The 26,607-nt window shown below is 39.6% G+C and overlaps 1 protein-coding gene across 1 annotated transcript; it reads right to left on the bottom strand.

The window, feature by feature from the left end:
* Window positions 1–201: 201 nt before the first annotated feature.
* Window positions 202–25,910, bottom strand: rasa2 (RAS p21 protein activator 2). The gene is made up of 24 exons (XM_062386375.1): window positions 25,364–25,910; window positions 22,089–22,212; window positions 17,671–17,774; window positions 17,496–17,590; window positions 16,208–16,284; window positions 14,504–14,587; window positions 13,621–13,693; window positions 13,439–13,515; window positions 12,820–12,921; window positions 10,929–11,082; window positions 10,479–10,627; window positions 9,942–10,056; window positions 9,436–9,510; window positions 8,998–9,121; window positions 8,516–8,622; window positions 8,335–8,418; window positions 8,028–8,105; window positions 7,872–7,945; window positions 7,342–7,448; window positions 6,405–6,487; window positions 5,879–6,087; window positions 5,501–5,604; window positions 4,108–4,288; window positions 202–3,664 (listed from the first exon to the last, which is right to left on the bottom strand). The coding sequence occupies exons 1-24, from the start codon at window positions 25,419–25,421 to the stop codon at window positions 3,634–3,636; spliced, it is 2,469 nt and encodes an 822-aa protein (XP_062242359.1). The 5' UTR covers window positions 25,422–25,910; the 3' UTR covers window positions 202–3,633.
* Window positions 25,911–26,607: the final 697 nt, after the last annotated feature.

The following is a 26,607-nucleotide window of genomic DNA, read 5'->3' as shown; positions in this document are numbered from 1 at the left end:
AAGATCATTTCCTTGGTGAGCGTGATATAGAGGATAAATATAATTTTTGGGATTCAAATCAACCGATGCGATGATGCAACCAGCTTCACACATTTTCATAAAGCCTCTTACATATAAACACACAATCCAGGTCTCACCACAATGCTCATCAGTGGGGTTTTTTTTATTGCTAAGAGCACAAAAACTTGACAAACAGGAGAATTATGGGCAAAGTGTTTATTGTAACTTGTTTCAAACGGACACAGACAAGACCATGTATGAAAAATAAACATTTCATGTGTATAAAAAGAATAGACACTGTGCTGAAGCTGCACGGAAACATTCAGAAGAAATTATTTGGAGATGTGAAGCTAGTGTCTGCCTCCTGAAAGTACTGACTGGACACTGGACAAAGAGAAGCTCTGACATTAGAAAGAAAGATCCTAAGAAACCTCCACGCTGACTTTTAAACCTACACCCTGCTTCCACTGCCTCTCTAAGTTGATTATTAGATTGTTTTTCCACTTCATGTAAGTATTCGAAAAAAACAACCAAACGGAAACCTGAACCTCAAATCAGTTTTGTCTTGTATAAAACAGTTTTTTTCAATTTATATTAACAGGAGGAGATCAGAAACATCAGATATGTGGTTTGATTTGTTTTGCATCGGATCATTCAAAGCTTATTCAGTTTGACAACGTTTAAACCAAACCCTTGTGGCCACAATCCAACGAGTCAAGAAGAGCTGTGCTACTTTCAATTCAACAACAGCCAGACCACTGTGCGTGTTTCCACATGCATCTCACAATATTCACTGAATGTGGACCAACTTATTTAATGTTTACTCGATGTTAACACTCTGTCAACTTCACTGTAATGGTGTCAAAGAAGTCTTTTGTCTGGCTGTATGTTGTTAAATTGGATGATCAATAAAGTGACTTGTCTGCATTAAGATGCTCTGTCAATTGTAGTTATGCTGCAAATACCAGCTTTTAATGTTTACTTATAATTCAATTGGCTAATAAGGTCACCAGATAATATCAGATATTAATAAGAGCGAGTTTTTCTTTCACCTGCGACCAAACTAGTGGTTGAAGAGACGGCACGATGTCGTTTGACAGAGAGACAATGCAATGATGTGGGAAAACAAATGGAATAACTCGTGATTCAATGACAAAAAGAGAGGAATTAAGAACCAAAAACGTGTGTCACCTTAATTTGAAACTGAACACACAAGCATATCATCTGCAAGTGCTCTCATTACAAACTGCAGTGGACATGCAAGTTTATACAGTATATAACAATATCATTATGTCCTGACGAGTTCAAATCCAGATCCAACAGTTGTTGAAATTTGACCCAGGACATTTTTTTCTGCTCAACTAAAAAAGGTTCCAAATCACAGAAAGATCATCAAATGAAATGACTTAAAATCACTAATTTAACATTTGTATTGTGGCTCCGATTAAACAGACTCACATAATATTATTCACTACAGTGAGTGTGCTAACAATGACGAGTGCAGCAGCTACAACCACATCCAGTCAGTGACTGGACAAAAACAAAGAGCCTGAAAGAAGTGCTGCAGATAAAGAGCCAGGTAACGTACCAGTATAGCAACAATTAAATCAGTGTAATAAAAAGATTTAAAAAAGGTTTTCCTAAAAAAATATATTGTTAAATATACAAGACATGCATGTTCGAAATATATGACGGACCAAAGGCAAAACAACTTTTTTCCAAAAGCCTGAAAAAAAAAAATCATAGTTAACCATCAGCATGAAACTTCTGTTGTTAAAATGAATGCGAGGTTCTTTCTTTTTCAAAACTTCATTGTTCAAATGGGCAATTGATGGGGAAAATTAAAGGAGACAAACAAAATCCAAAACAGGAGTGAATCAAATTTAGATTTTTCTTCAGTTTTTGATAGCAACATAAATAAAATGTTGATTAATAAAAAAAAAATTCGACTGATAGAAAGAGTAAAAAGCTGCAACCTAAAACTTTCAGTGTTGGTTTAAGTACCATATAAATATCAATTTTAGAAGACAGATAAACCAAAGAGCTCAAAAATCCACATTCTCTTTCTGTCAGTGTCAAGAATAGTTTCTATTACTGTACTGTGCAGCGCTACTTTTGCAAAATATGATTGTTAGGATAAGAATTTATCTCGGATATAGTCATTTAAATGGAGTAGTAATGTGCATCTTATCATTATTTATGTTGAATGCATATCATTTTTCTGTTTTACAACACAGGACTTTTCTTGACTCTTTGGGTTTGGGCAGCAGTTATGGCAGTGGAGTGCTGTGACAGGTCAGGAAAACATTAAAAACAGGTTTTAAGCAACAGAGTGTTGCGTCTCATACTGATTTCCTAAAACCATAAAGTGCAACAGCTGGAGCTGCACTGAACTGATCGTCTGAGAGATAAGAAAAGGACATGGTGTGATCGGTGGGGCTGATTTAGGGATAACAGGGCTCATTTGTTCCTCCAGCATTTCGTTTCTTAGCCAGTACAGACATGTTGCAATGCTCTCGACGTCACAGCACGGATCTAAGGTACGACGTACCGATTAGACTCACAATCACAGCAAACACAACTCGAAACCACAGTCATGTGCTATCAGGAATCAAAACAGAACTCATGCAATCCGTTTGCCTAAAGTCACCAAAATAAAAGGATATGTTAGCAAAAAAAAACAACAACATACACATAAACCATATACATATATATATATATATATATATATATATCTTCATTTTTAAAACATTTGTATTCAAAATACATGTTTAATTTTTTCAAGTCAAACCTATGAAATTGTCTTTGGTCAAGAAAAATATTTTAAAAACTAAAAGCTATCAATGTTATTGTACAAGAATGAAACTAAAATGATCATGTAACTGATCAATTGGGGGAAAAGCTGATACCAAGTATCTAATGGTTTTTCATTTGGAGGACTCCAAATATTTAAAGTGCTTCTGCATTATTCCATCAGCATTTAATCTGAAAGAATCATCCATCAAAGTAAGGCAGATCGGTTTCATCTACTCAGAAAATGTACATATGTTAATATATATATAAACATACATATATGTATGTATATATATATACATACACATAAACATTTGTTAAGAGGAGGAAGGACAATAAGAATGGAGGAAGGTGTTTAAATGTGCTTGGGCACAAGTGGAGGACACTCCTCAAGAAACATGATGATTATCAATCAACTCCGAAAAGCAAACTGTTAAAAGATCGGGAAAGTATCATCTCAGCTGTCGATATAAAAGTGGGTGAATAAAAAAAGTATAGCAGCCTATTCACACACTTATTCTAACTATGCCTTTTTCATACAGCTGGAGACGTAGAAGTGAACATAAAACAAGAGAGGGAGTGTCTTTACGTGAAGGAGGAGGAGGAGGGGGGAGGAGGTGGCACAAGAACACAAGGAGAGACGCTGGAAAAAAAGCTTGCAATCCTGACTCCGGTGGTGGAGTCAGGATGTCTGGAGGTTAGGGTGTATCAGTTGTTCTTCTCCTGGACACACAGCAGCTTGATGGGACAACTCCTGGCGCCAGTGTATCACTGCAGCGCTGCTTGTGAAGTACTGTCACCTGCTGGTACGACCCTCTCAGGCCACACCTGCCGGCCTGGTTAGGAGGTTTTCCCCACTATCGGGTTGTCCCTGAAACAGACAGGATGGCAGGAAGGTGTTCATTTTCAGTGTGGAGGTGCACAGGCACTTCAGAGTGATCGCAGCAGTGATAACATAGAGGAAGTTATGTTTTCACCCCAGTGCCTTTCCATGTTCGTCAGCAGGATTACGCATAAAGCTCTAGAAAGATTACGACAAAACTATGTGGAAGGGTGGGACTTTTTACACTAATTCATGGATCTTGATGAAGAAAAAAGAATCTGGCATATTTAGGGTTAATTTCATTTGTTATTTTGAAGATCAAAGAAGAGCTTGAGGAGCTGCAATAAAGAGAGTGGGACTTTGAGGGACTTTTTTTTACATCATCAAAAGAACAAAAGGACAGAAAACCGCAATCTAATAATTTGCCTATCAAGTCATAGACATGTATTGCAGATCAAACACAACATGCCGAAACAGCGGTGCAGACTCACAGGCTGCCGTACTGCGCCGTGGTGTCGTTCCTGATGTTGTGCTGCCTCTGAAGTTCCTCCATGACGTTGCGGAGCTGCTTGAGCGTCTGAAACGTCTCTTTGGGTTCCTGAATGGTGAACTTGGAGCATTCCTCCTGCTCCCGCTGAGGGCCCTGGTACACCGCCATACTGGCACATGCATCTGTGGAGAGGGCAAATGTTATATTATTTAGTGGAGCCAAAGCCATGTCAATTATGTTTGATCAGAGCAATCGTGTGTGTGTGTGCGTGCAAATATTGAACTGCAAGGTTTTGAAAAGTTAGTGTTAACATCTAATGTAGGGACTGAAGCCATTTTTATTAACTGTGCTCAGGTGAAATAAAGTTGACGGACAAGTAAACACAAGTTCGTCTGTTTTGCTAAAACTTCATGAACCTCAGGAAGCAGAGGTGCTGTGATGTAGCAGCTATCCAAACACACACCAGTAGGATACACAACGTTTCAGCTCAACTGAGATCAGGTGACATGTTAAAAGAACAGGAGTGAAAGTAACACCAGTCTCACTCCATTCAGTCAACATGGATGTGAACATGGTACTTTTATCTCTTTTGATTCTACTCACAGATCGATCATTGACAAACAGATCATGTCATCTAAATTTAACAATGTGCAGTTAAACACAGATACATTCTCACACATGTGTATGAATCCGATAGACTTTCATGATTCCTGCAGGGAAATTACTTTTTCAAAACTGCTCAACACTCATTAGAGTGGCTTCTCTTTTACCTTATGTGTAGACTCAGCACTTCTGACTTTGTATTTGGTATATTCACCTGTTTTATAAATTGATTTTTTCTGACAGTTGAGCTGATATAGTAATTGTAGTTTGAGACTGTGGGAGAGCCCATGTGTGTTTGTCCTGTTTATGTTATTGTGTTGATTGTTCTGTGTCGCCAGATGGTTTCATTCATTCTCATTGTTAATTATTCATTTTGTTCTGTTTATGTTTGTTTGTTTGTCAGCTAAGTTTTGTTTTTGAGGAACCCCTTCAAAAAACCAGGTAGGGCATCTTCAGGGGTTAAACCTCTAATGAAATGTTTTAAATAAAAATATGACTAGTGTATGAATAGAAAAATTAACACATGGAAATATGTAATATTAAAGGGAGAATTACAATGTGGACAAATGTGACCTTAAAGAGTTTATTTATGGATTTTTCCCTGCCCCTGCATTAATATTTATCTTAACGTATTCTTAAAATGTTCTAATGTGCTCATCTACATGTCCTGATTTCTAACAGTGATGTAATCCTCTAGGAACCCAATAATGCTGTGAAGAACTTGTTTTGACCACAATCGTGAGAATCGTGAGAACCTGCTGATGAACAGTGCTGTATGAGCGGGCACTAACCCTCCATGTCCTGCAGCTTGGTGTCGTTTGAAGAGAGAAGGGAGAAAATTCGCTCCGTTTCCCGATCGCAGTCTATGTCAAGCTGCAGGTTGACCAACACAGTGCTGAAAGAGAAGGAAAACATTAGAGAAATGTAGTTTAAAAAAAAAAAATGAGTCAATACCAACTGAGTCAGACCTGAGTTTATTTTCTGTGAATACTGATATAGTATATAGCATTAGAAATGTGACGCTTAAGAATTACCTTTTATTTGTATTTATTTATTTTTTTATCGCCATGTACTCTGTGAGGTACTTTGTAACCATGTTAAGATTAGTGCTATACAGAAATAAGGTGATCATTATCATCTGCTTCTGGTGGAGGCGAGGACGGACTCACATTGTGCAGGGCTTGCAGCCTGGTGCGTTGTTGTTCTGGTTTTTGCAGCACTGCCAGGCTCCGGCGCTGTAATTGGATGTGTGGAAGTTGGCCAGGCGTCCCTCATTGCAGCGGATGACCTGACCCAGGACATCCAGCCACTCGCTGGCCTCCACACAGTTTCCTGCCTGTACGTACAGAGGCTTCTCAGAGTGGACCACCTGAAACATCTGACACAAGAAACAGAGCAGCTTAAAGAAAAGAAAGAAGACGTGCACTTTACAGCCCGTTTTAAAATAGTAACAGGTTAGTCTATGGAACAATGAGAGCAGCGCTGAGATGATTGATGACTTTAACATTTCACCTGCATCAACCTGAGGGAATTTGTTTCTCATTAGCGACAACTCACTTCTTGGCTGCGGCTGGGGATTATTTACACAATGTTTCATTATTCGTTTATTTCAACTGCCCCGGGAATACAACTTCCATTACAAGTGGGACTGTGGCCTCAAAGTGCTGATTGAGCGTCAGAGGAGAACTGACTCACATTTTTGCGGTTAAAGGCACTTTCATCCAGTTTCTCGACCGCCTGGATATGTTTGACGTTGATGATGCAGAGGGCCTCTTTGCCTGAAAAGCAGAAGTTTTTAATTTATATCTGGAATAACACACAGTAATAACAACCTGTACCTTAGGTTTGTTAGTGTTAAACAATGTACTCCTTGTATAAATCATTAAATAGAAGAAAGTGAAGGTCCACAGCTTGGAATTTCCATTAAATAGGGCAAAAGCTCAAGGCAAGTTTTATATATAAAGCACATCTATATATATAGAGGTTGATTAAAGCTGCTGTACAGGGACTTTCAAAACAACAGTAATAAATCAATTAAAATCAAGAATTTTTTTCGAACAAAATTAAAGAGATTAAAAAGAGCAGAATAAAAGAGGTAAGAGAAATAAAAAGGATACATCTATCAAATATAATACTATGATGGTATGGCCTTAGATTTTGTCACAAAATCGAGTTAAAGTTACGTTTAAGTTTTCAAATTTTCAATACAGATAATAATAATGATTCGAAAATTCCTCCCGAGAAATTAAGAGAGATATATAAAACCTAAATGTTTATATTTCAACGTGATCCAGGTTGGTTCGAGGGAGAGAGTGAGAGAAGGGCAGAAAGACATAGAGATTAGAGAGAGGGAGACAGAGGGAAGGACAGAGAGAGAGAGAGAGAGCGTGAAAGAGAGCGAAAGAGAGCGAAAGAGAGAGCGCGAGATTACAGACAGGGAGAGACAGAGTGACACAGCAGGCATAATAACTCTTACACACAAGTGCAGAATCAGTTGTCGCTTCCGTTAATGTGCGATTTGTTTGAACATGCCCATTCTAAACCGACCGTTTAGAATGGGCACTGCACTAGCGATACAAGTTTGACATGTGAAAGGTTTGGTTTGAACTGAAATGATAGAAACTATCCTCACCTTTGTGTTTGTGGTAGGAGAGCTCCCTGTTGGTCACTCTGAGCCATCGCTTTTTGAAGTTTTTCTTCCCCAGGCGTTTCCTCCCCTGGGCACGTTTCTGTACTTCCCTATAAGGACACAAACAAGATTGAGATTCAGAAAGTCTGTCATTTTTTTGCAAGAGTGGGCTCCTATTTTTTGCAAGAGCTAAGTTTATACAGTGCATTTGTGAAATTTTATTAATTTAAGCTTTTTCTTCTCGTTTTGTCAAAATGTCCAACTCAGCTCCAGTTGCATTTGATCTGATTTAAAGCTATTTGTTTATGACAGTTTCTTGGTTGTTTTGCTTTGGCAAATGCACCGATTTCTCCTCTTGGCTGCATGAAGCTATCGTGAAATCTTGGTTAAAAACATCTGTTATTGCAAATATAACACTTCAGTTACCAATTCATGATTAAAGCAGACGTTTTGTGTAGGTAATAATGGTTAAGTCTCTTTATCTTACATTTCCTTTCTACTGATCCTCTTTAGGCTCCTATTAAATCACTCACCCCTCCTTGAGAACCACTGCGTCCTCCAGCCCACTCGACCCTTTGCTGACGTTTGAGGAGATCTCATCTAGAAACTGCAAAACAGAATCCACAATGACGTCACTGAAATTAAAATAACAACATAAAAGCTGATAATTTGATTGGTTTTGAAAATACCTTTTTAACTCTTTCGATACACTTGTCCTCTTGGAATGATTTGAAGAAGTCGTACATGTAGGTTTCTTTGAAACTAGACTGAAAATTGAAAATAAATAAAGACATAAATAAGCATTGAAGTCCTAGTCTTAACCATTAACTGCATAAGATAATATTTAACTGCATAAACAGTATTTAACATTATTTGGTGCTGTTTTAAACAAAAAGATATATATTTTACTCTGACCAAACTGAAGTCTTCATTTATAAAAATCGTAATCCCTTATCCCTCCCACTGTTAAAATAAAGTTACTGCGGTTCATCTTACCATTTTTTTGGACAAACTACCCCAGCTGCCCAGAGTCTGGATGGTTTTTGAGATGAGAGTGAGCGTGCGGGAAATCTCAGGATCCTAAAATTGAAGACAATTGAAAAGAATCAGTAACGCATAAGCCAGAGTGTGTACTGTGTTTGTTAAATGGTTAGCTGTCGAGCGTCCATGCACTTACAGGATGATGTGAGCGTAGCTGGAAGGAGTGTGGAGAAAGAACGGCCACAGCAAAGAACCGCAAGAAAACAAAGCTGCTAACAGCTGAGTACTGAACGTGAGGGTCGGCTGTCGAGGGAGAATGAAAGAAAGAACGTGTTTGAGACAGTTACAGCTTCCATGGTCAACTCCGAAACAAACATAAGAAGGTGAGGGTGACTTTATTCTCCATCATTTTACTATGAGATGTTTCCAATGCTACAAGATGGAACTCAACTTAAACTAGATTTGGTTCCACCTAGTGGTAAAAGATATTCACAAATTAAAACCCCAGTGATCTTATCTGTTGTGTATAACGATGTTACTAAAAACTACAGCATGAAATGTTATTAAAATAGAAAATATAGTGTACATTTACAAATTAGTCAAACTGTAAACAAGTTTGGCCTGGTACTGGAGACAGATTTGGTGAAAAAAAAGGAACGGACAAAATATTTTTTTTACCTTGGAACCTCTTAGAGGCCAAGTGTCTCAGTGACCTAAAGACATCACACATGAGCGGGGGACAGGTCGAGCTGGACTGGGTGATGGAGGAAAAGACCTTCTGGACGTAACCCTGTAGGTTCTCCTGCAGAGTTGACAACAACATCTGTACCACTCTACATACCATATCCAACATACCATACCATGCACAATCCTGACAGGGAAAGCATTATTGATTTAAGGCAACATCAATAAAGAATGATCTGGGTGATATATTTCACAACCATTGGTCTGTCAGACAGAAATATAGTTTCACAAGACAGAGCGTTTTGATTCAGCTCGGTATCACAAATGCTGCATAGATTGATGTTGTACAGATTTATGAGCGTGATAAAAGTCGGAAGAAATGCAAATATTCTGCTCGTCTGTGGAGAGGAGTATAAGAGACATCTCATTTACCTTGTTGACCTCTACGTTGTCACCTTCCTTTAGTTTGACAGGGTCTATCTCACAGGTTTTGTTGGATTCACAAATCTATATGAGATTGAAAGGAGAAATCAAATAACAATCAGGTTTAGACCAAATTAATCATTTAGAAAATAAACAAAGCATCTTGTGTTTGTGTGGAATTTCAGATGTATTCTGCTTTTCTTGAAACTAGAACTAAAGACAAGTCACAGGTTCAGTAAGACCAGCATAAAAGGAAGACAAAAAAAAAGAAGATTTTATTCCCATTGACCTGGGTCATTTGAAGGGAATTATTGAAAAACTTTTTTCAAAAAATAGTTGATGGAACTTGTAAAAACTAATTACAATTAGTTTTTACATCTACTTGCCTGCAATGGAAGTGCAGCTGTTTCACTGGAGTTTTCCTTATTGACCTCAGTGATTCATGCCCATTCTGGCATCTGAGTGTGCCCGTGTGTGTTTGTGTGCATGTGTGTGTGTGCCCTTATTTCTCATACCTCATCTATTACAGGCTTCAGGGTAACTGCCAGGTAATTTTTTCCCACAATCTTCATCATGTCATCAATGCAGCGCGTTGCCAGTGAGTTGCCACGGAATATAGTGTTAGCCTCCCTGTACGGACACAGAAATGTTCCACCATCATCATCCAGACTTAAGAACCACTTTGACCACATTTCATGAAAAAGGAACGATTTCAGATGTTTTTTTAAAGAAAAAAAAAGAATATGTGTTTTTAACCACAAAAGGTCTTATTTTGTAATTATGGCCAAATTTGACATCTAATCCAACCTCCTATACATTACAAGTCTAAGGGGGTAACATGAAAATCCACCCTTTATCGTCTCCAGACCTACTTCCTGTTTGCAATGTCAATTTGATTATATCATCACAGCCACAAAGAAAGAGTGTAAAAACTAAAATAAATCCAAACCAGGTTGTCAAACTTTAACAAAACCTAGAAGTAACAGTTCGTTAATGACATTTATCTGTACACCTGTACCTCTACGTTGTGTTATAAATGTGTAAGTACTCACTGAGTGTTGTCCAGCTCTAGCGCCGCCACAGCAGAAACAAAAGGCACAAAGCGATTGTGGTGGAGCAGCAGTCGGACCACGGGCAGAACAGCCTCGTACCGCTCTCTGTAGATGTCCCCCAGGATGTGCGCTGCGGATGCGGAGATGGGCTGAGGGAGGCAAAGAAAGACGAGAGGACATTGAGAAGGTGGAAAGGGGAAAGACACCACTTGCAGAGAGAAGGAAGTTATGGAGAAAGAACATAACTTTGCAATTATCTTCATCAATTCCATGATTATGTTTAAATACACTTCAGAAAGAGATGCGGTGAGGTGAATGAGGTATAAAAGGAAAACTACACCACCTGGAATTATCTGATATCTACCTGAAACTGGCAATGTATGTTTGTGTAATATTTTATCAGCTTTTCCACCATCTCAGGATTTCCTGTAACTTAGGCCGTTTCCTCACCTTCACATCTGGGGATTTGAGCAGCAGGTTGCAGAGTGGTGTGTAGCAGGCAGATGGCAGCACAGTGTCTTCTATGTAGGTCAGCTTCAGACGTAACGATCCTAAATCATCCGACTTGGACTTGCTGCCGTTCCCTTTAGGCTGGAGGAGATACCTGACCACAGGGAGACAAATACTGTCCATCAACATGGTTCATATCAGACATATAGTTTAACCCTTGTGAAATTTCTTTGTCATAAGGGTTTGATAATGACATCTTAAGAATCATTGCCATTTCTTTATCTGTATAAACATAAATCTATATCAGGCGGGCTCTACAAAATATTGGACAGGTTGTGCAGAAAAACCAAAATGGGGCATTCATAAATAGTCATTTATGTGCTCAAATGCATTAATGTATAATGAAATATGCACATCTCTCTAGAAGCCAACAGGTGGAGCAAAACGACTAAATGGAGAGTAGAACTGTTTCAAAAGCTGCATATTGCAAAATGGGATCTTCCCTAAACTGCTTGATCTGTTACCATGGTTACCAGGAGAACAGGGACGTTGCAGAGCAGTCTTCACATCGGCGATTTCCAGCATCAATACGAGATACAGCCAACATGCAGAAAACGCACCACCCACACACAACTCACAGCCCTCATGTACCAACAGATTGCTATCTGGCATAACCCCCAATCACATACACTGACGCAAAGCAAGGGAACACCCACGCAATGAACACAAAAAAGGGGGAAAATGTAGGAAGACTGTCAATTCACCTTCTAATGGCACCAACTAGTTACCAGTACAAGTTGTCATGATGCACACACAGGACGTAACTCCCAAAGAGGAAGACTCTAATGCATGAAGACCCACCTGACCTGATCTATTGAAGAGGAATGTGACGAACCATGATGTCAGTTTCTAACTGGTTTTGTTTCAAGATACCAATCTTATACATTTTTTAAGAATTAAACATTTGAAGGACTATTTTTTCTTCACTGTCCCTTCTTCATGTTTCCACGGTCAAGTTATTTTACCAAGATGGAAACAAATGACCCTTTCTCTGAATTAAAACAAGGACACAGAAACGAGAAACAAAAAAAGAGAGTCTGATAGTCCTGAACCTGAGCCAGGACTGGTGTATGCTTTTAGCAGAGATCTTACAGTTTCATATTATCTTCTGTGGAAATCTAAAATGGGCCTTTTCAGAGCCAAACAGAACAACAGGCCGGTTTTGCCCAAATGCAGCCAAAGTACTAGGATGAAGTGACTGTGACAGACTGGCAGGTTGATTATGCTGCTTGCATTAAGGAGGTGCTGACAAAGGTGTATGATGTAAACAAAACATGCTATACTTCTGCTGAATACATTTTTTGAATAAGATATTTAAATGCATTTAAATATAATACATGGAAGACTTTCGGAGCGCAATGCTACTATTGACATCTGTTTACTTGTGTCCGGCCAGCTTTATTTTCGTAAACAAATTGTCAATTGTATTCCTCTATTTATATAAATAAATTGAATTGCTCCTAGCAACTTACATTAAAAACAAATTTGACTTTTTGCCTAAAATAATCACAATGAAAACAGGACTGCATTTGAACCCTACTTCAAAAACTTAAATTAATCTAAATTATTCCGAAGACTTCCTTGTATCATATGAATATGACCTGAGATTGGGACCTTTTTCATTATAGTAAAAATTGATAAATGGATGTTAATATTCATCGTTTCTATTTTGCAACAGGAGAAAGAAACACAAGAATGCAGAAATGTGGATGCTCTTCATATCTGGCTGATTTATGCGTTTGTACCTAAACAATGCATTTTATATTTTACATTCATCGTGGATGCTTAACATTAGGAATTTAAAAGACATTTTCTTCTCTCCAGTCCTTACCAGGCTTTGTGGATGTGGTCCGTCCGCAGGATCTTGACAGGGACCCGCGTCTCACCAAGGAACACGTCCTGAGCCAGACTCTCATTGTTCCACAAATCAACTCTGGAAATGTAGAGGATGAGAAATGAAACTATGCATTTCATCAGTGAATAAAAGCAATTATACTAAACCAAGAATAACCTTTGTAGCATTGTGTGTGTGTGAGTGTGTGTGTGTGTGTGTGAGAGCTTTCAACCCAAACGGAATACCACTATGGACAAAATAAAGGTCCCTATTGAGTGGTGCTTACCTGGTTGGTGCATAAACGTCAATACAATGCCCGTGCAATGACACCACCTCAAATCCAAACCTCAAAATCATGCATGAGTGTTTACCTTTGACTCTGTCTAGTCTTACCCAGTGAGCTATGAGTCCACTGTGATGGAAGCCCCACATATCCTTAACCAGAAACCAAGGCTCTCTATCAGTAGTCAGAACACACCAGATCCAAATTGACTTTTTTGTCTTGTTGTTGTTGTTGTAAGAGAAATAATTTTTTCTTCTGTCAACACTATAAAGGGAGATATAGAGAAAGAGAAAGAGCAACACATGGAACAAAGAAAAATAAGAAAACACTCACTTGAGCTCAAGTTTCTCAATGTCCTCCTCCTCCACTTGGAAATGAGACTTTTTGGAATAGCTGCTGGATCGTGTGACCTGAGGGTGAACATGTCAAGGCTTACTGACAGGTTCTCAAGTACTCTAAGAATTATGTAACCATGAGATCATTTCAAACCCATGATTTATTCCACAGCAAATTACCTCGAAGAAGAAGGTCTCTTCAAAATGAGGGTTGCTGGTTTTCTTTTTCACCTTTGTTTTCTTTTGGTCAGACCTGAGGAGAAACATTACAGAAATCTTTTAGTAAAGCTTTGATTTTCCTGATTGTTTTATCATTTTTTTTAAGTCTGCTTTTATTCATATGCCTTAAGATTAGAGCCATTAGATCTAGTGATCTAAACAATGTCATCATTTGCTTTGTCAAGATCAAACTGCTTCAGGCTGAGTTTCCATCTGCAGTTACAGTTTGAAGACATGCATCTTCCAGTCTTACGATAACAATCAAAGCCCTGTGACAAATTAATGGATACAGAAAGTGAAACGCTGGAGCTCTTTACTTGGAAGAGGGTTCAGGAAGTGTTGGAAATACATTTGTGACATAGAAAGATAAACATTGTGGTTCACAGCAGAATAATCAGAGAACATTTTCTTTCTCTGAATTCAAAACTAAAGTTTCTGTTGACCAAATCCATTCGTTTGTTTAAAAAGGGGGTTTTATTCGGAAATATTTACTGAAGTGGAAGACGTACTGCTTCATACTGTATCGTACTGGTATTTATTAGAGTTCACAGGACTACTTTTATTCAAGGAAATACTCAAATTTATGGTCATATTCATTGTGCTGCAGTAGCAGCTCCTCTGCAAAACATATTGGTGAACAGAGAAGCTAAATATTGTGATGAACAGATGCTGTAAATATGAATTGATATAAATGTGAATATTATTCATTGAATAGATAAAGTTGCACAACTTTCGGGGTTCGCTATATCATCTGATAACCACTGTCTGAAGTATTTTGATACCTACTTAATATTTTCTTTGAAAAAATGATGAGCCTTCCGTTGGTGTACATCTGCAGACTTACCTGGCAGGTCCAACGAGTGACACGGTGGCATAGGGGTCACAGTTCTGCCCGCTGATTAAAGGCAGCTCCTGACACTCTATTATCCTGCAGGATGTTGCAAAGAAAAACAAAACAATTACTAAATACTTAATGGACAATGTGTTAAATACAATTTGTACAGTCTTATTATAATGAGTTTAAGACCCAAATACAAAAATATATATACATGGTTTCATGTTAAGTGCAGTGTAGATCAATCCACTCAGCTTAGTGCTGTTTTGGAGCTGATCATCTTAAAAAAAAACTTCAATATTTCAAGAAAGTATGATTTGACTTTACAGTGACTCAGACCTTGTGAGAGATTAAATTAGCTATAAATGGTAAACAATTTCTTGTGGGTCCAACAGAAATATTAACCCTTGTAAGTCTGCTTCATCGTGGCACTGATTAAAAGAGATGTTTACATCAAGTAGAACACTTACGAATATACAATAAAATACACTACGTATTTTGAGTGAAATAGTTTTAAAGTTTACCACTATATCAAACTATTTCCTGTTTCATTTTTCAACAGTTCTCAGACATGTTTAACCTGCCATCAAGTATCAAGACCACCACTTATATAAGACAGCACTATGCATTGATGCCATGAGGTTATAGTGTTCATGTTCGGCTCCTGTCACACAGGGGCCACTGCTTTTTTTCGCAGGTGGTGCAGGTGACAACAAACAGACACTGTCGGCACTCTAAACAGGATGTGGCTGCAGAGCAGGAGTCACCAGAGAATACCAATGAATGCAGCCCAACACTAAGTGAGGCCAGAGGGAGACGCCACACAGTGCGAATGTCAGGATGTTTGTACATAACCTTCCAGGGTGCCATGGCGATATTCCCAATGGACTCTCCAGTGCATCTCACAGTCTTTAACTCGAACCCATCGCGCTCTGCTCGTACCATCTCTGGTGACTAATCACACTGCAGAGGAGTGTAAGTGTGTACATATGGCAAGCGCTTACAGGGAGCAGTTACAGTTTTAGCAAACAACCTGCATAACCCAGTGAATGACGGCAGAGAAAACCACAGTGGTTGCCGTGTGAGAGTCGCAGGCTTCCTGCTCAGATGCCATAACTTCCTCCTCATTAACCTGCTATACAAGTATGAATGAGGGGTGCGAAACATCACATGTAAACAGCACGAGGTCTGACATTCACACACATGTACATGCGCGCACATGTGCTCTACCTGAGTGCTTTCTTTCGATCCGCCCTTGTCATAGCAGCTTCTGTTATGTAGAAACTTTTTGATGGACAATTTTCCAGCTGGGAGGTAAAGGTGATCAATAGACTAATATTGTGGCACACAAATAATCTGTAACAGTCCACTACGACATTGCCACTTTATAGAATCAATCAATGATGACGATGTTTTCCCCTCATTATGGGTGCATTAGCTGTACTTTTGCGTGGAAAATTTTATTTGTCATCACTGTGACGGCAATCACTGTTTTTTATTTGCTCTGGCTCATGACGCCCTGGTTAATGTGTACATTTTTTTAAGACAGCAAGGTGAAAGAGTGCCTCAGTTTTTGGTGCATTTGTGACATTGAACATTACGCTCAAAGAAAAGAAAAGGAGACGGGAATGGGAAAGGTGCCAATTGCCTTTTTTAGCTGGTTTACCCACGTTAAAAAAGCCTGCATATTCTAGCTTATTTTGGCGTACTCACCTGACTAGTAAGTGCTGACCTCCTGAGCCGTTCTCTGTGATCACTTCATTCAATCTCATCTCAAGGTGGACTTTACCCTGTTGAACATGGGGAGAGGAGAGTGACTCAGTGGTGGGTGAGGTTTCATGAGATCTTTGTCTTATGTCGGGGCACAAGGCAAAAGTTTCAAGCTGAATCCCAAATCAAAACGTGGGTGCAAAAACCAGATGTGGGTTGTAGTATGTGGTTGCAAGAAAATGACTGGATGCCAAATCTCTCGGCCAACCTTATCACTGATCAGGTTTTATTTTACTAATACATGCAAAAATACGTTCCTTGCATTTCATTTGAATACAATGAATGTATTGTTACTCTCTAGACTTGTGGCCCAGCTCCACCTCACGTTTGATGCTGCTTTGAGTTCATGGCGGTAGCGAGTGTGACAACAGCTGTCAGCAGTTTTGACATCACTCAGAAGGATTTTTACAGCGTCGGATGTGGTGAAGGCTGCTGGTCTTGCCTTCGGAAGTGTCGGAGTTAGAGAGATAGAGAGATACAGAGCGACAGAGTGAGCAACAGAGCGAGGCTAAACAAAAACGCCCACACACTTGCACTCACTGCAATTCAGCACTTTGCTGAGATGGCCAGCAGTTCTTTCTGATGCAAGATAGACCTTTAAGCCAATACAATACTGACTACTTTGCAAGGGTCTGAATGAGCCAATATCATCAGCAAAATAACCCTTGCATCACAATTCCCTCTCTTCAATTTTGGGCGACAAATATAGTCAAAATAAATGTGTATTATTTGTCCTATTTCTGCAGATTTCATTTACTAAGTAATTTCACAAAATATGAGTTAACGCTGCTCACAGCTTAGAGAAACCGCTAAAACCATGGCAGAAAGGAACTGCAGCAACACCTCCATCACTCTCTAATGTAACTTCCCAGCTCAAAGTGTCTACTTAAGTGTGAATCAGCATAGCAGCACATACCCAGAATAGTCTGGCGTGGGATAATGGCAGCTAGAGTCAATATGTTAGCTACAGCGGTTTCACCCCAAAGCAGCCAGACCACAAAAATCTGATCAAGCGGAACAGCCCAACATGCTCGACATGTGATAAGAATAACAACAGCAGCCCTGAAGGAATTATCAATAAAAGGCTGAAGGAAAAAAAGGTTTACACCTGTTACACTATCATGAAGATTAGTGGCAACTTAAAAATCACAAGCAACCAAACTGTTTTGGTGATATAAGCCACATTTTCTAACTCATGATTTAAAACAGTGAAGTTCTTCCTAGACATTACCTGGACTTCTGAGTTGGGATCTACTGGCTGAAGGCTTAACCAGTGCTCCTTCCCACTGTATTTACACAGGTCATCCTTCCGGATTGATACCTTGCCTGAAGAGTCAAAATTAAGTTACAACCCGGCCATCCAAATATTATATACTTGTGTAAATGTCTTACTTAATGCGACTTACCAACAGCTAGGTCCCTTTGAAAAACGCTCTTGGCATAAACATAGAAGGATAAACACTGGAATGGACGCGGGATCTCAAAGTAGAAGTCCTCGCCATAGAAAGGGCTGCAAATAAAAGCAGAAGTTAAAATTAGAAAAAACAAGAGGAGCGTGTGAGAATATGTGTGGTCCAATTTAATATTCATTAGATCGACTATTTGATTAATCAGATAATCATGGCATTTCTTAACACACGTGTGATCAGACTGAAAAATAAAATCATCACATGTATTTAATGCACGAGTTTTACTCACTTCACCTGATGGTCAATGCAATTGCATTATCTAAGCTGAGGAAGTTGTTTTGTGTTTGTTAGCAGGATTAGGATAAAGCTGCTCTATTTAACCTAATTCTATGACATTTTGTGGAGGGGTTGAGCATGTGTCAAGGAGGAACCCATACACATTTTGGTACAGATGTGGATCAGGGCAAAGATCCATGATGTTATTAAAAATGTTTTGGTAATTTCTGTTGCGGCTTGGCTGAGGTATTCTTTCTATTAAGGGCCAGGCTAGTTTCATCTGGTTCCAAGCCAAGTTATCATTTTTCAAGAAATCGGGATTGGGACTTTTATTAATCAACATTTATTCCCTGTGTGTAGTAAAAATACTCAATGTACAATTTGAACACACACTTCCTCTTCTACATATTGTCTGATAGCACATTTGTGTTACATTCAGATGGGTGTTAAAGACTGTACCCCCATCTTGTCATGTACCTGTGTGAATAAAGTGCCCTTTTCTTCCACCCCCTTTTTATCTTTAGTTCATCACCCCTTACAATGGCCCTCACCTCCAAGTCTGAAAGCCCCCTGATCACAGCTTCATTACATACAGACTCTCCCTTCTGTAAAAATCTCCCTTCACTCTGGGTCAGTCAACTGTCTCTGACCCCTTCTGTAAAGCAGGCTTGCTGAGTTATGGAATACATGTATAAAACACACAACTACACCAAAAGGCAAGAGTAGCTCCTGGCATGATAGCAACTATCACAAGATTTGTCGTCAGCAGTGACTTTGGTTCGCCATTGCGATGTCCTCAAAAGGGAACTTAAGATTGAAAACATAAAGAGTATGAAACTGAGACTGCACTCTGGTTTCTCAACACAAAACAACTACAGTGGGCACTGTGAAATTACCTGCAGCTTCTGGGATTTAGACCTGGTTCCTCTACCCCAGTATCTGCTGCAAGTATCTACCAAGGCAACAGTATTTTATCTCTGTAAGCAGTGGATGTGCACGTGAATTTCTTGGACAAATAGCATTCACCTGATAATATACTGTGTATCATGTGCTCGCTAAATGAAAGTCCTCGTGCAACGCATTGCTGCTGATTTGTAACGATGACGTAACGAGCGTGATACAAGGTGGTGTTTATGACCCTGGATTTATGTGGAATGCATGTCGTTCTACAGCTGCAGCATAACTATATTATTGAACCAGAGCAAAATGATCATAAAGACAATATGTGTTAATGGGATTGAAGTGCCTGAGCATAAGGTGGACAACACAGGGTGCCCTCATGACTCATCACGGGCGAGGGGAATGTTCTCACCATGTCCTCGGTTTAAATCTGTCACTTTTGCCATCCATTCTCTCTATAAACAATTTCTTGTTCTCCTTAATCAGCAGTAGTGTACCTCAAACTAAAAAGTTAAAATACAAGCAAAGAGCCAAGACAGCAAAAACATCTATAAAGTGACAAAAATATTTGGACAGTAAAATAAAAGAGGTAGGACTAAGGTTCTGGAAAAGAGAAAGAAAACTGCATTTACTGGGCAAATCCTTTGTTTTACTGGCATGGTCAAATTTGATTCTATCCTGATATTCTGAACAAAGGAAGACAAATAGAAGCAAGTGACCAATAATAAATACATAACCAACCATGTCAACTATACCTGTTAAGACTGTACAACACCGTGTAGGGTTAATGTTTTTCTCCCCATAATATTATATATGAGTTTCTTCTGATTGAAATCTGAAATTTCTAATGACGGAAACATCATGATTTAATTTTCTTAAACATAGCCCTTATATAATGTCAGATTTAACAAATACAGATTTATTGACATTTCTTTTATATTTTATTCATTGTTTCCCCACTGTAATAGTAGTTCATAGTGTGTGTTAGAAAGTGGATTAAGGAATTGAAACATTCATTTTTAATAATATAATTGCAGAGACTGACAAGTGCCTATTTGTCTATTGGATTCGTCCACATAACCTGGCTTTGTGTTCAGCAGAGGACTGACTACCCCTGTCAGAGCTGGCAGGAACACAGAGGGCCCTAGCATCTGTGCCACTCAGTCCTGCCAACACAACCACGTCACGAACAAGACTACGAGCAAGACAGCTTGACCCGACACAGCAGATTTTAGGTTAAGCACTACCTCGATGCAGGTGCTGCCTGCAGACGGACAACCTGTCCCAAACAGACCAAACAGTCCTCCACACAGATGCACTGGAGTAACACTTTATATGTTCAAGTAAAACCTCAACCCCCCTTTTAAACTTTACCTACAAGTCCTCTAAGGGCAAGGCAAGTTTGGAGTCTGTTATGTTCATTTGGGGGGAAGGGAAACAAGCATACCGGTATAAACAACCAGACAATTGCTTGGTGTATAAATATGCTTGTTTTCAGAAAATATAACCTAAACAAGTGCTACTCAGACATGTGGTTGCCTGTCAAACATTGTTGGAGTTTATGGTTCATGTGCCTTAATGAATTATACTTTACAGTTACATTTCATCCATTTTCAAACACTGACTCGAACTAGCCTGGTAATTACGCAGATTGGAACAAATATTCACAACAACTGCAACATTGTGCTTTGGCTTTTTAAACCCTTCCTGCACTGATGCTCCTCTCTACTATTTATGCATCTTGGATGGTGAAATATCTTCCCTGACACTTCCGCACAGGGTTTGGCCAACACATCCTCGTAAACGCCCACACATACTACTCAACATCACATGGAATTAAACACCTCACCATTTTGCACAATCTCAAACATACACCTACTGACGTACCTTCCCTTCTGCTTCTGAATAATAATGAGAGCTCGAGCTTGACCGAAGATTTTTTTAAACACCTGTGTCCACACAGCCTTTAAACCATTAGAAACACAACAAGGCAATTTCCTGTATGTGCAAATATACATTTGCAATAAAAAAAATTCTAATTCTGATTCTGAAACAGGAGCTCATACAAGCACCATCCAAGAAAAATCGTAATCATTATTAGGACGTGCTAAACGGAGGCTACGGTGGTTGAGAGTGACACAGAGAAAGAAGGGAGAGAGCGTGGGAGGACACACTTCCTCAGAGAGACTGTAAAATATTTTCGAACAGCACTGAAATCAGGAGAGAGAGAAAAAAAAGAGCTGTTGTGAAATACCTAGAGAAGACTGGCCCATGTTAACAGTGAGACACGCGACAATGATGATAGACCTCTAAAAAAGGTTTCCTTTATGCCCATCTCACACACCTTTTACTGAATCACTGGTAAAATATTTAAATTGATCCACATCTGTACCAAAATATCAAATTTCAAATGGTATCAGTGCCACACACAAATATTGATAGTGTTAAAGATGATCATTTCCCCCCATGACGCTTTTATCCAAAGCGACTTACATTTTTTAGAACACTCATCATTTTATGAGGGGCCATCTAGGGGTTCAGTATCTTGCCAAGGACACTTAGGCATGCAGATGGGATAGAGTGGGATTCGAACCGGCAACCTTCTTGTTGCAGAGCCCCCGCTCTATCCCCTAGGCCACGCTCTCCCCAAACAGCAAATGGTTAATAACCAGTCACTAAACTTAATGTGCATTTTGAATTTCTGATTAGCTATTTAGGTGCTTTCCCTGCTTTTACCTCCGCAGAGATTTTCAGGTTTTCATCCTTGTCTGTTTGCTTATGGTTTGTTTGTTTGTTAGCAAAATCACACAAAAACTACTGGACGGACTACCAGGCAAACTGGTTAGTTAAAACTAGTTAAAACTGCATTATTTATCTATATTTTGTCAACATGTGAACCCCATAAACGATTCTGTGCTCAATGTCAGAGCAAAAAGTAACTACGCTGGATTTGCTATATTAAACAAAAAAATATATCCAGAATTTTCTAAGAAACCATGGTCTTTTGTGAATTCTTCGCGTAGTCCAGTAACAAATCATCTGACCAAAGTATGCCTAGTGTACCATGGTATTATTATAATGTAATGAAATATTCATGTTTGGGGGCTCATTATAAACCTATTGTGCCACAGTTCTAAAACTACAACCTAAACTAGAAATAAGACAATAAGAAAATGGGGTACAAGAATCCACTTTGTAAATGACTCCACGAAAGATGGAGGGTTTGTTCTCCAGCTTACCTGACGCTTTTGTCAAACACCTTGGTGCGAAACACCTCCTCCTGGTCCAGACTTATGGTGCAAACGGTGCAGAGATCCCTTTGACGATTTGGACCCGAGACTGGGCCCAGGTTCTTAGCTTCACCTGCAGCACCAAGAAAGGAACATCATCACTTACTTGACCAGCATCAAGTTAACTGGATTAATGGTGAACCAAATTATTATCAACTAATTGCAAAACCACATGTGCCGGTTTCGCAGCATATCTGGCAAATCAGGGATTAGCCTATCCCAGCCCACTCAATAGCATTTCTCCATTTGTATACAGTCCAGAATAGGTATGAATATTAATTTGACATTTCAAAAACGTGTGTATGCCAAATAGAGAAGTTAACTAAATGACATTTGAGCAGAAATACAGGACAGTCTTTGAGGACGTTCTGAGAACATATGCATGTACGCCAATTCAGTTTACTATACCATGGCAGTTCCAAGCTAAAAAAAAGGTTTATATAGTTGGATTAGTGAACTCCTACTGTTAATCTTAACTTCCCTGAATCTACCTCAGTGCAAGCTAATCTTAGTCAATACAAGCACAATTGATTGCAATCATACACAGTTCATTTTTAAAATGTGCTTTTGTTTTCAACATCCTAGTGTTCACATGGGAGCTCCGGCTCTTGCCAGTTGCACGGGCAAGCTGCAGAGCGGATGTAGCTGAAGTAGACGAGGCTCATATGTGGTTAAAAACATGAAACAGTGACTTCCTCATCATAACCAATGGCGACAGTACAGCGCTGATTCACAAATGACAAACACCTTTGTGACACACATCACTTGCACACACACTTCCATAACATCGCAGAAGACCCAGATTACATTGCACAAGGTTTTGTGCGACACATACACAAAAAAATGCACCGAATCGAAGCCCCATATAGCTTGAAACTGAAACAGGGAGTCACTCAAAAGGAGCTCTATCAATAACTTCACAATGAGTCTGATTTAGACTGGTCGATTAGAGGGGCAAGACAGTAGTCTAAATTGATCCTTGTGCTTTGGATAGTTACTCTAAGCCATGTGTGGGACCTAATTAGGAAAGCCAGCAGTGAGATCAGCTTTTTAACGGGCTAATCTTAGGAAAGGTCAGTAAAAACAGGCAAGTTGTCACTAAGCTTGGATCAGGATGACCTGGTGGGAGTAGGGCACACAAGAGCACAGACGTAAACACATATAGTTTACTTTGACAGGGCAACCATACTGCCATATTTCCTCTGCAATACCATTAACACTAAAACAGAAGCTTGTCACCCTGTGAATACCACGACTCTAAGTTCAGAGTATGTTGTCTTAGCTGCTGACTGCTTTGTCATTCTATCAACTGGTCTTACATTTGATTTTATTTCAATGTTGAAGAAAACAGGTGCATTTATCAAAGTGCTCTGTCCATTTAAAGCAGCAACACATCTTGCATAGAGTGCCACCTCCACTGATGTAGGCTAAAGGAAAAAGGACAAAGTGTGAACGAGGAAGAATGGAGTTTCATAAGACTGCAAAGCGAGTTACAAGCCATGACAGTTCCTCTATTTTGTTCTGCTAACCGTTTTCCTATTAATTCATAGTAGTGAAACCGATATCTGTCCTCCTGTTGTGTGCCTATCTATGGACCTGCCTTACATGCTTGTTAACCTATTTTCACCTTATAGTAACAAGTTAAATCCCATTTATATCCAACCATGACATGGTCTAGCCCCGCTTTAAAACTCAAATGTCTCCTAAGCACATTTAAAAACACTTGACACAATTAAAACAATATTAAAAAAAACAATTTTCTAAATAAGTCAGCGTTAATGCACGCTTGTTTCAAAGTTAATTCTCTTGAAGATTAACCGCACTTCAGTTTAGTTTCGCCATTAGGATGAAGCAATGCCACTTGGGGAAAATGAATACTAACCAAGATCAATTAGGTCAGAGCGGGTGGTGCGGGGTAGAATATACACTGATGGATGTGTGTTAAAAATGAGAATAATCAAAATCAGCTGCAACACATAAAACACCTTGTTATGTACTAGTCAACGTGTGTTATATGAATCAGTGTGGCTTGTGTATCAATAGTAATGGCTGAAACATGATACTAATTTGACAAAAAAACACAATAACACATTCAAACCGGCCTCGCAAACATGCAGGTACTGAACTGGACCATCCAGGCTGGTGTTAGATCACTGATCTACCTCAGATTTGTCAAATGCTTTAAAGTGGTTGTTATTGTCTGTCCATAAAGAAGAGCTTCAAATCAAAACCTCCAGTCAGGAGCCAAAACAATATTATATTATTATTACGATGATAATATTAGCATCGACTCATATGAATGCATTTTCAACTTTGATATTATTTTGGGACATATCGTCCAACCCTCACTCAGAATCCAACGCTTCCCATTTGTACTGTAATTGGATGCATGACTATTGTAATATCATTATAACCACGTTTGGGACTATAGTGTCTGGTGCGGCAGGAAGGACAGCTACCTCACAACTATGTGTGGTTTCACATCGAATAATGTCGAATGTAAATGATGACGGAGGGTCATTTGCATGCGTCTTCATTATATTGTCTCGATCCAGTTCAGACTCAGACACTTGATGGAGCAAACTTTGGAGAAACTGCAGTCAGTGAAGGACTGTCCTCCAGTGACTGGCCCTAGAAAGTTAAAGGGCTATTTAACGTCCACATCGTAACGTCCAGTATCTACGGTTCGTGGCTGTACGTCTTTGTTGGGCCATAACATTCCCGGAGGTGAGTTACCTGTCTGCCAGATGCCTGCAGTGAGTAGGTTAGTGACGATGGACTGGCGGTAGCTAGCCTGCCTGCTTTGCCACCAGAGGTAACTTAGCTTAACCGGGAAGCTCTGGGCAACACCAACCTCTCATATTTAAAAAAGAAAAGAAGGAATAATGTCATTTTAATGTTCTTCAAACACCCGAGCTGCTCAAACTACTGAACTGGCGACCGTGTGTCGCGGCCCGATGAATGAAACCATTCACAACAAGCCCTCCGCTGCTGTTAGCATGCTAGGCTAACCTGACGTTAACCAGGGGACCGACCAGATGAACTGGCTGCCTCTGCCTCCACACTGCCGCCCGCCCGCCCGCCCGCCCGCACTGCCGCCGCGCCCCTCCGGCTTCCCCCCTGCCACCGCCGCGGCCGCTCTATCCCTGGTTCTACCGCCGACCTCTCCCACACAACACCTCCGCGCCGCCGGGAGATGGGTGGGGAACGGGGGGTCTACTTACATATCTTCCCCCGCAGGCTCTGTAAGATCCGAATCCTCACGTCGTCCTCTTCCGCCATGGTCAGAGCCGCCTGATGTCGCTGCTCCGGTGCTCTCAGCGCTGGGTTATCATATCCGTTTATGAATGCAGGCAGCGCGGAGGAGAGACAGCCCCACTGCCGCGTCACGTCAGCTCCCCGCACACGCCGATGTGTTGAAAACGGGCCGGACGTCTGTGGAAGCTTCCTCTGAAGTCGAGCGCCTCGCCTCGGCCGCCGCTGCACCGTGGAGACGGTGGTAGGAGCTTTTCGGGGGATTTCATTTGTCTTCGCAGGGTTGTTAATTACGCAACGCGTGTTTAGAGAGCACACATTGACTCGTGGAGCCAAGGCTCAGTGGATAATCTGAGATGTCACTGCTTAATCCTGTGTTACTGTGAGACACATTTGTAAATTAACTATTATCTCAAAAGTATTTAATTACTGATTCATACACCAGTGATTTTATTGATTAATCGTCTAAATATTGTCGATTAAAAGGTGAGAAAATAGTAAGAAGAAAAATATATTCAATATATTGGCATGTGTTTGGAAGAGAATTAGTTCCAGGCTTGATATATATAAGTATGGCCTGGAACTAATATTTGCATAGCTAATATTTGTATTTCATGAATAAAGTCAGAAGATTGATATGTGAAGCCAAACTAAATCAGTTGAGTAGTGTTGAGAGTTAGGTTTTCCGATTAAATCAGTATTTTAATTGTAACATCAAGAATAAACTCACAATGTTGAGAATCAAGTCAAACTAAATGAGTGGCGAAAGAGCATTTATTTTGTATTTTACATATCTCGAATAAAGTGTGGAGAAATAAAGTTGTAATGTTGTATATGGAGAATGGAGTCGAAATGTCAAAGTGTTGAGTGTTGAGTTTAATTCAGTATCAGTTTAATTCATTAATCAGTACGCAGTTGTAAACTTTTTGCAGTAAATCAGAATCCAACATCTTTCAATGTCACATGCTTACGGACTATTATTGAAAGATGAACTGGACTAGAATTAAGAACTTAACGACTTGTTGTAATCAGTGTTTTAATAGGCAATCACCTTTTGTCAAACGACAGATAATGGGGACATGGTGAATTGTTCACAATCAGTGGGATGATCAGTACCTTGTGATCCATCTGTTGCATCATGGCCGGTCTTAGAGAGCAGCAAAGAATTTTGGAAACATCTGGGAATTGTGTTTTTGAGGCCCAGCTCTAAATA

This window comes from Platichthys flesus, chromosome 4 (assembly GCF_949316205.1).
Source record: "Platichthys flesus chromosome 4, fPlaFle2.1, whole genome shotgun sequence".
Lineage (NCBI taxonomy): Eukaryota > Metazoa > Chordata > Actinopteri > Pleuronectiformes > Pleuronectidae > Platichthys > Platichthys flesus.
Note: the sequence above shows the minus strand (reverse complement) of the source record. Positions and strands in the feature narration are given on the sequence as shown.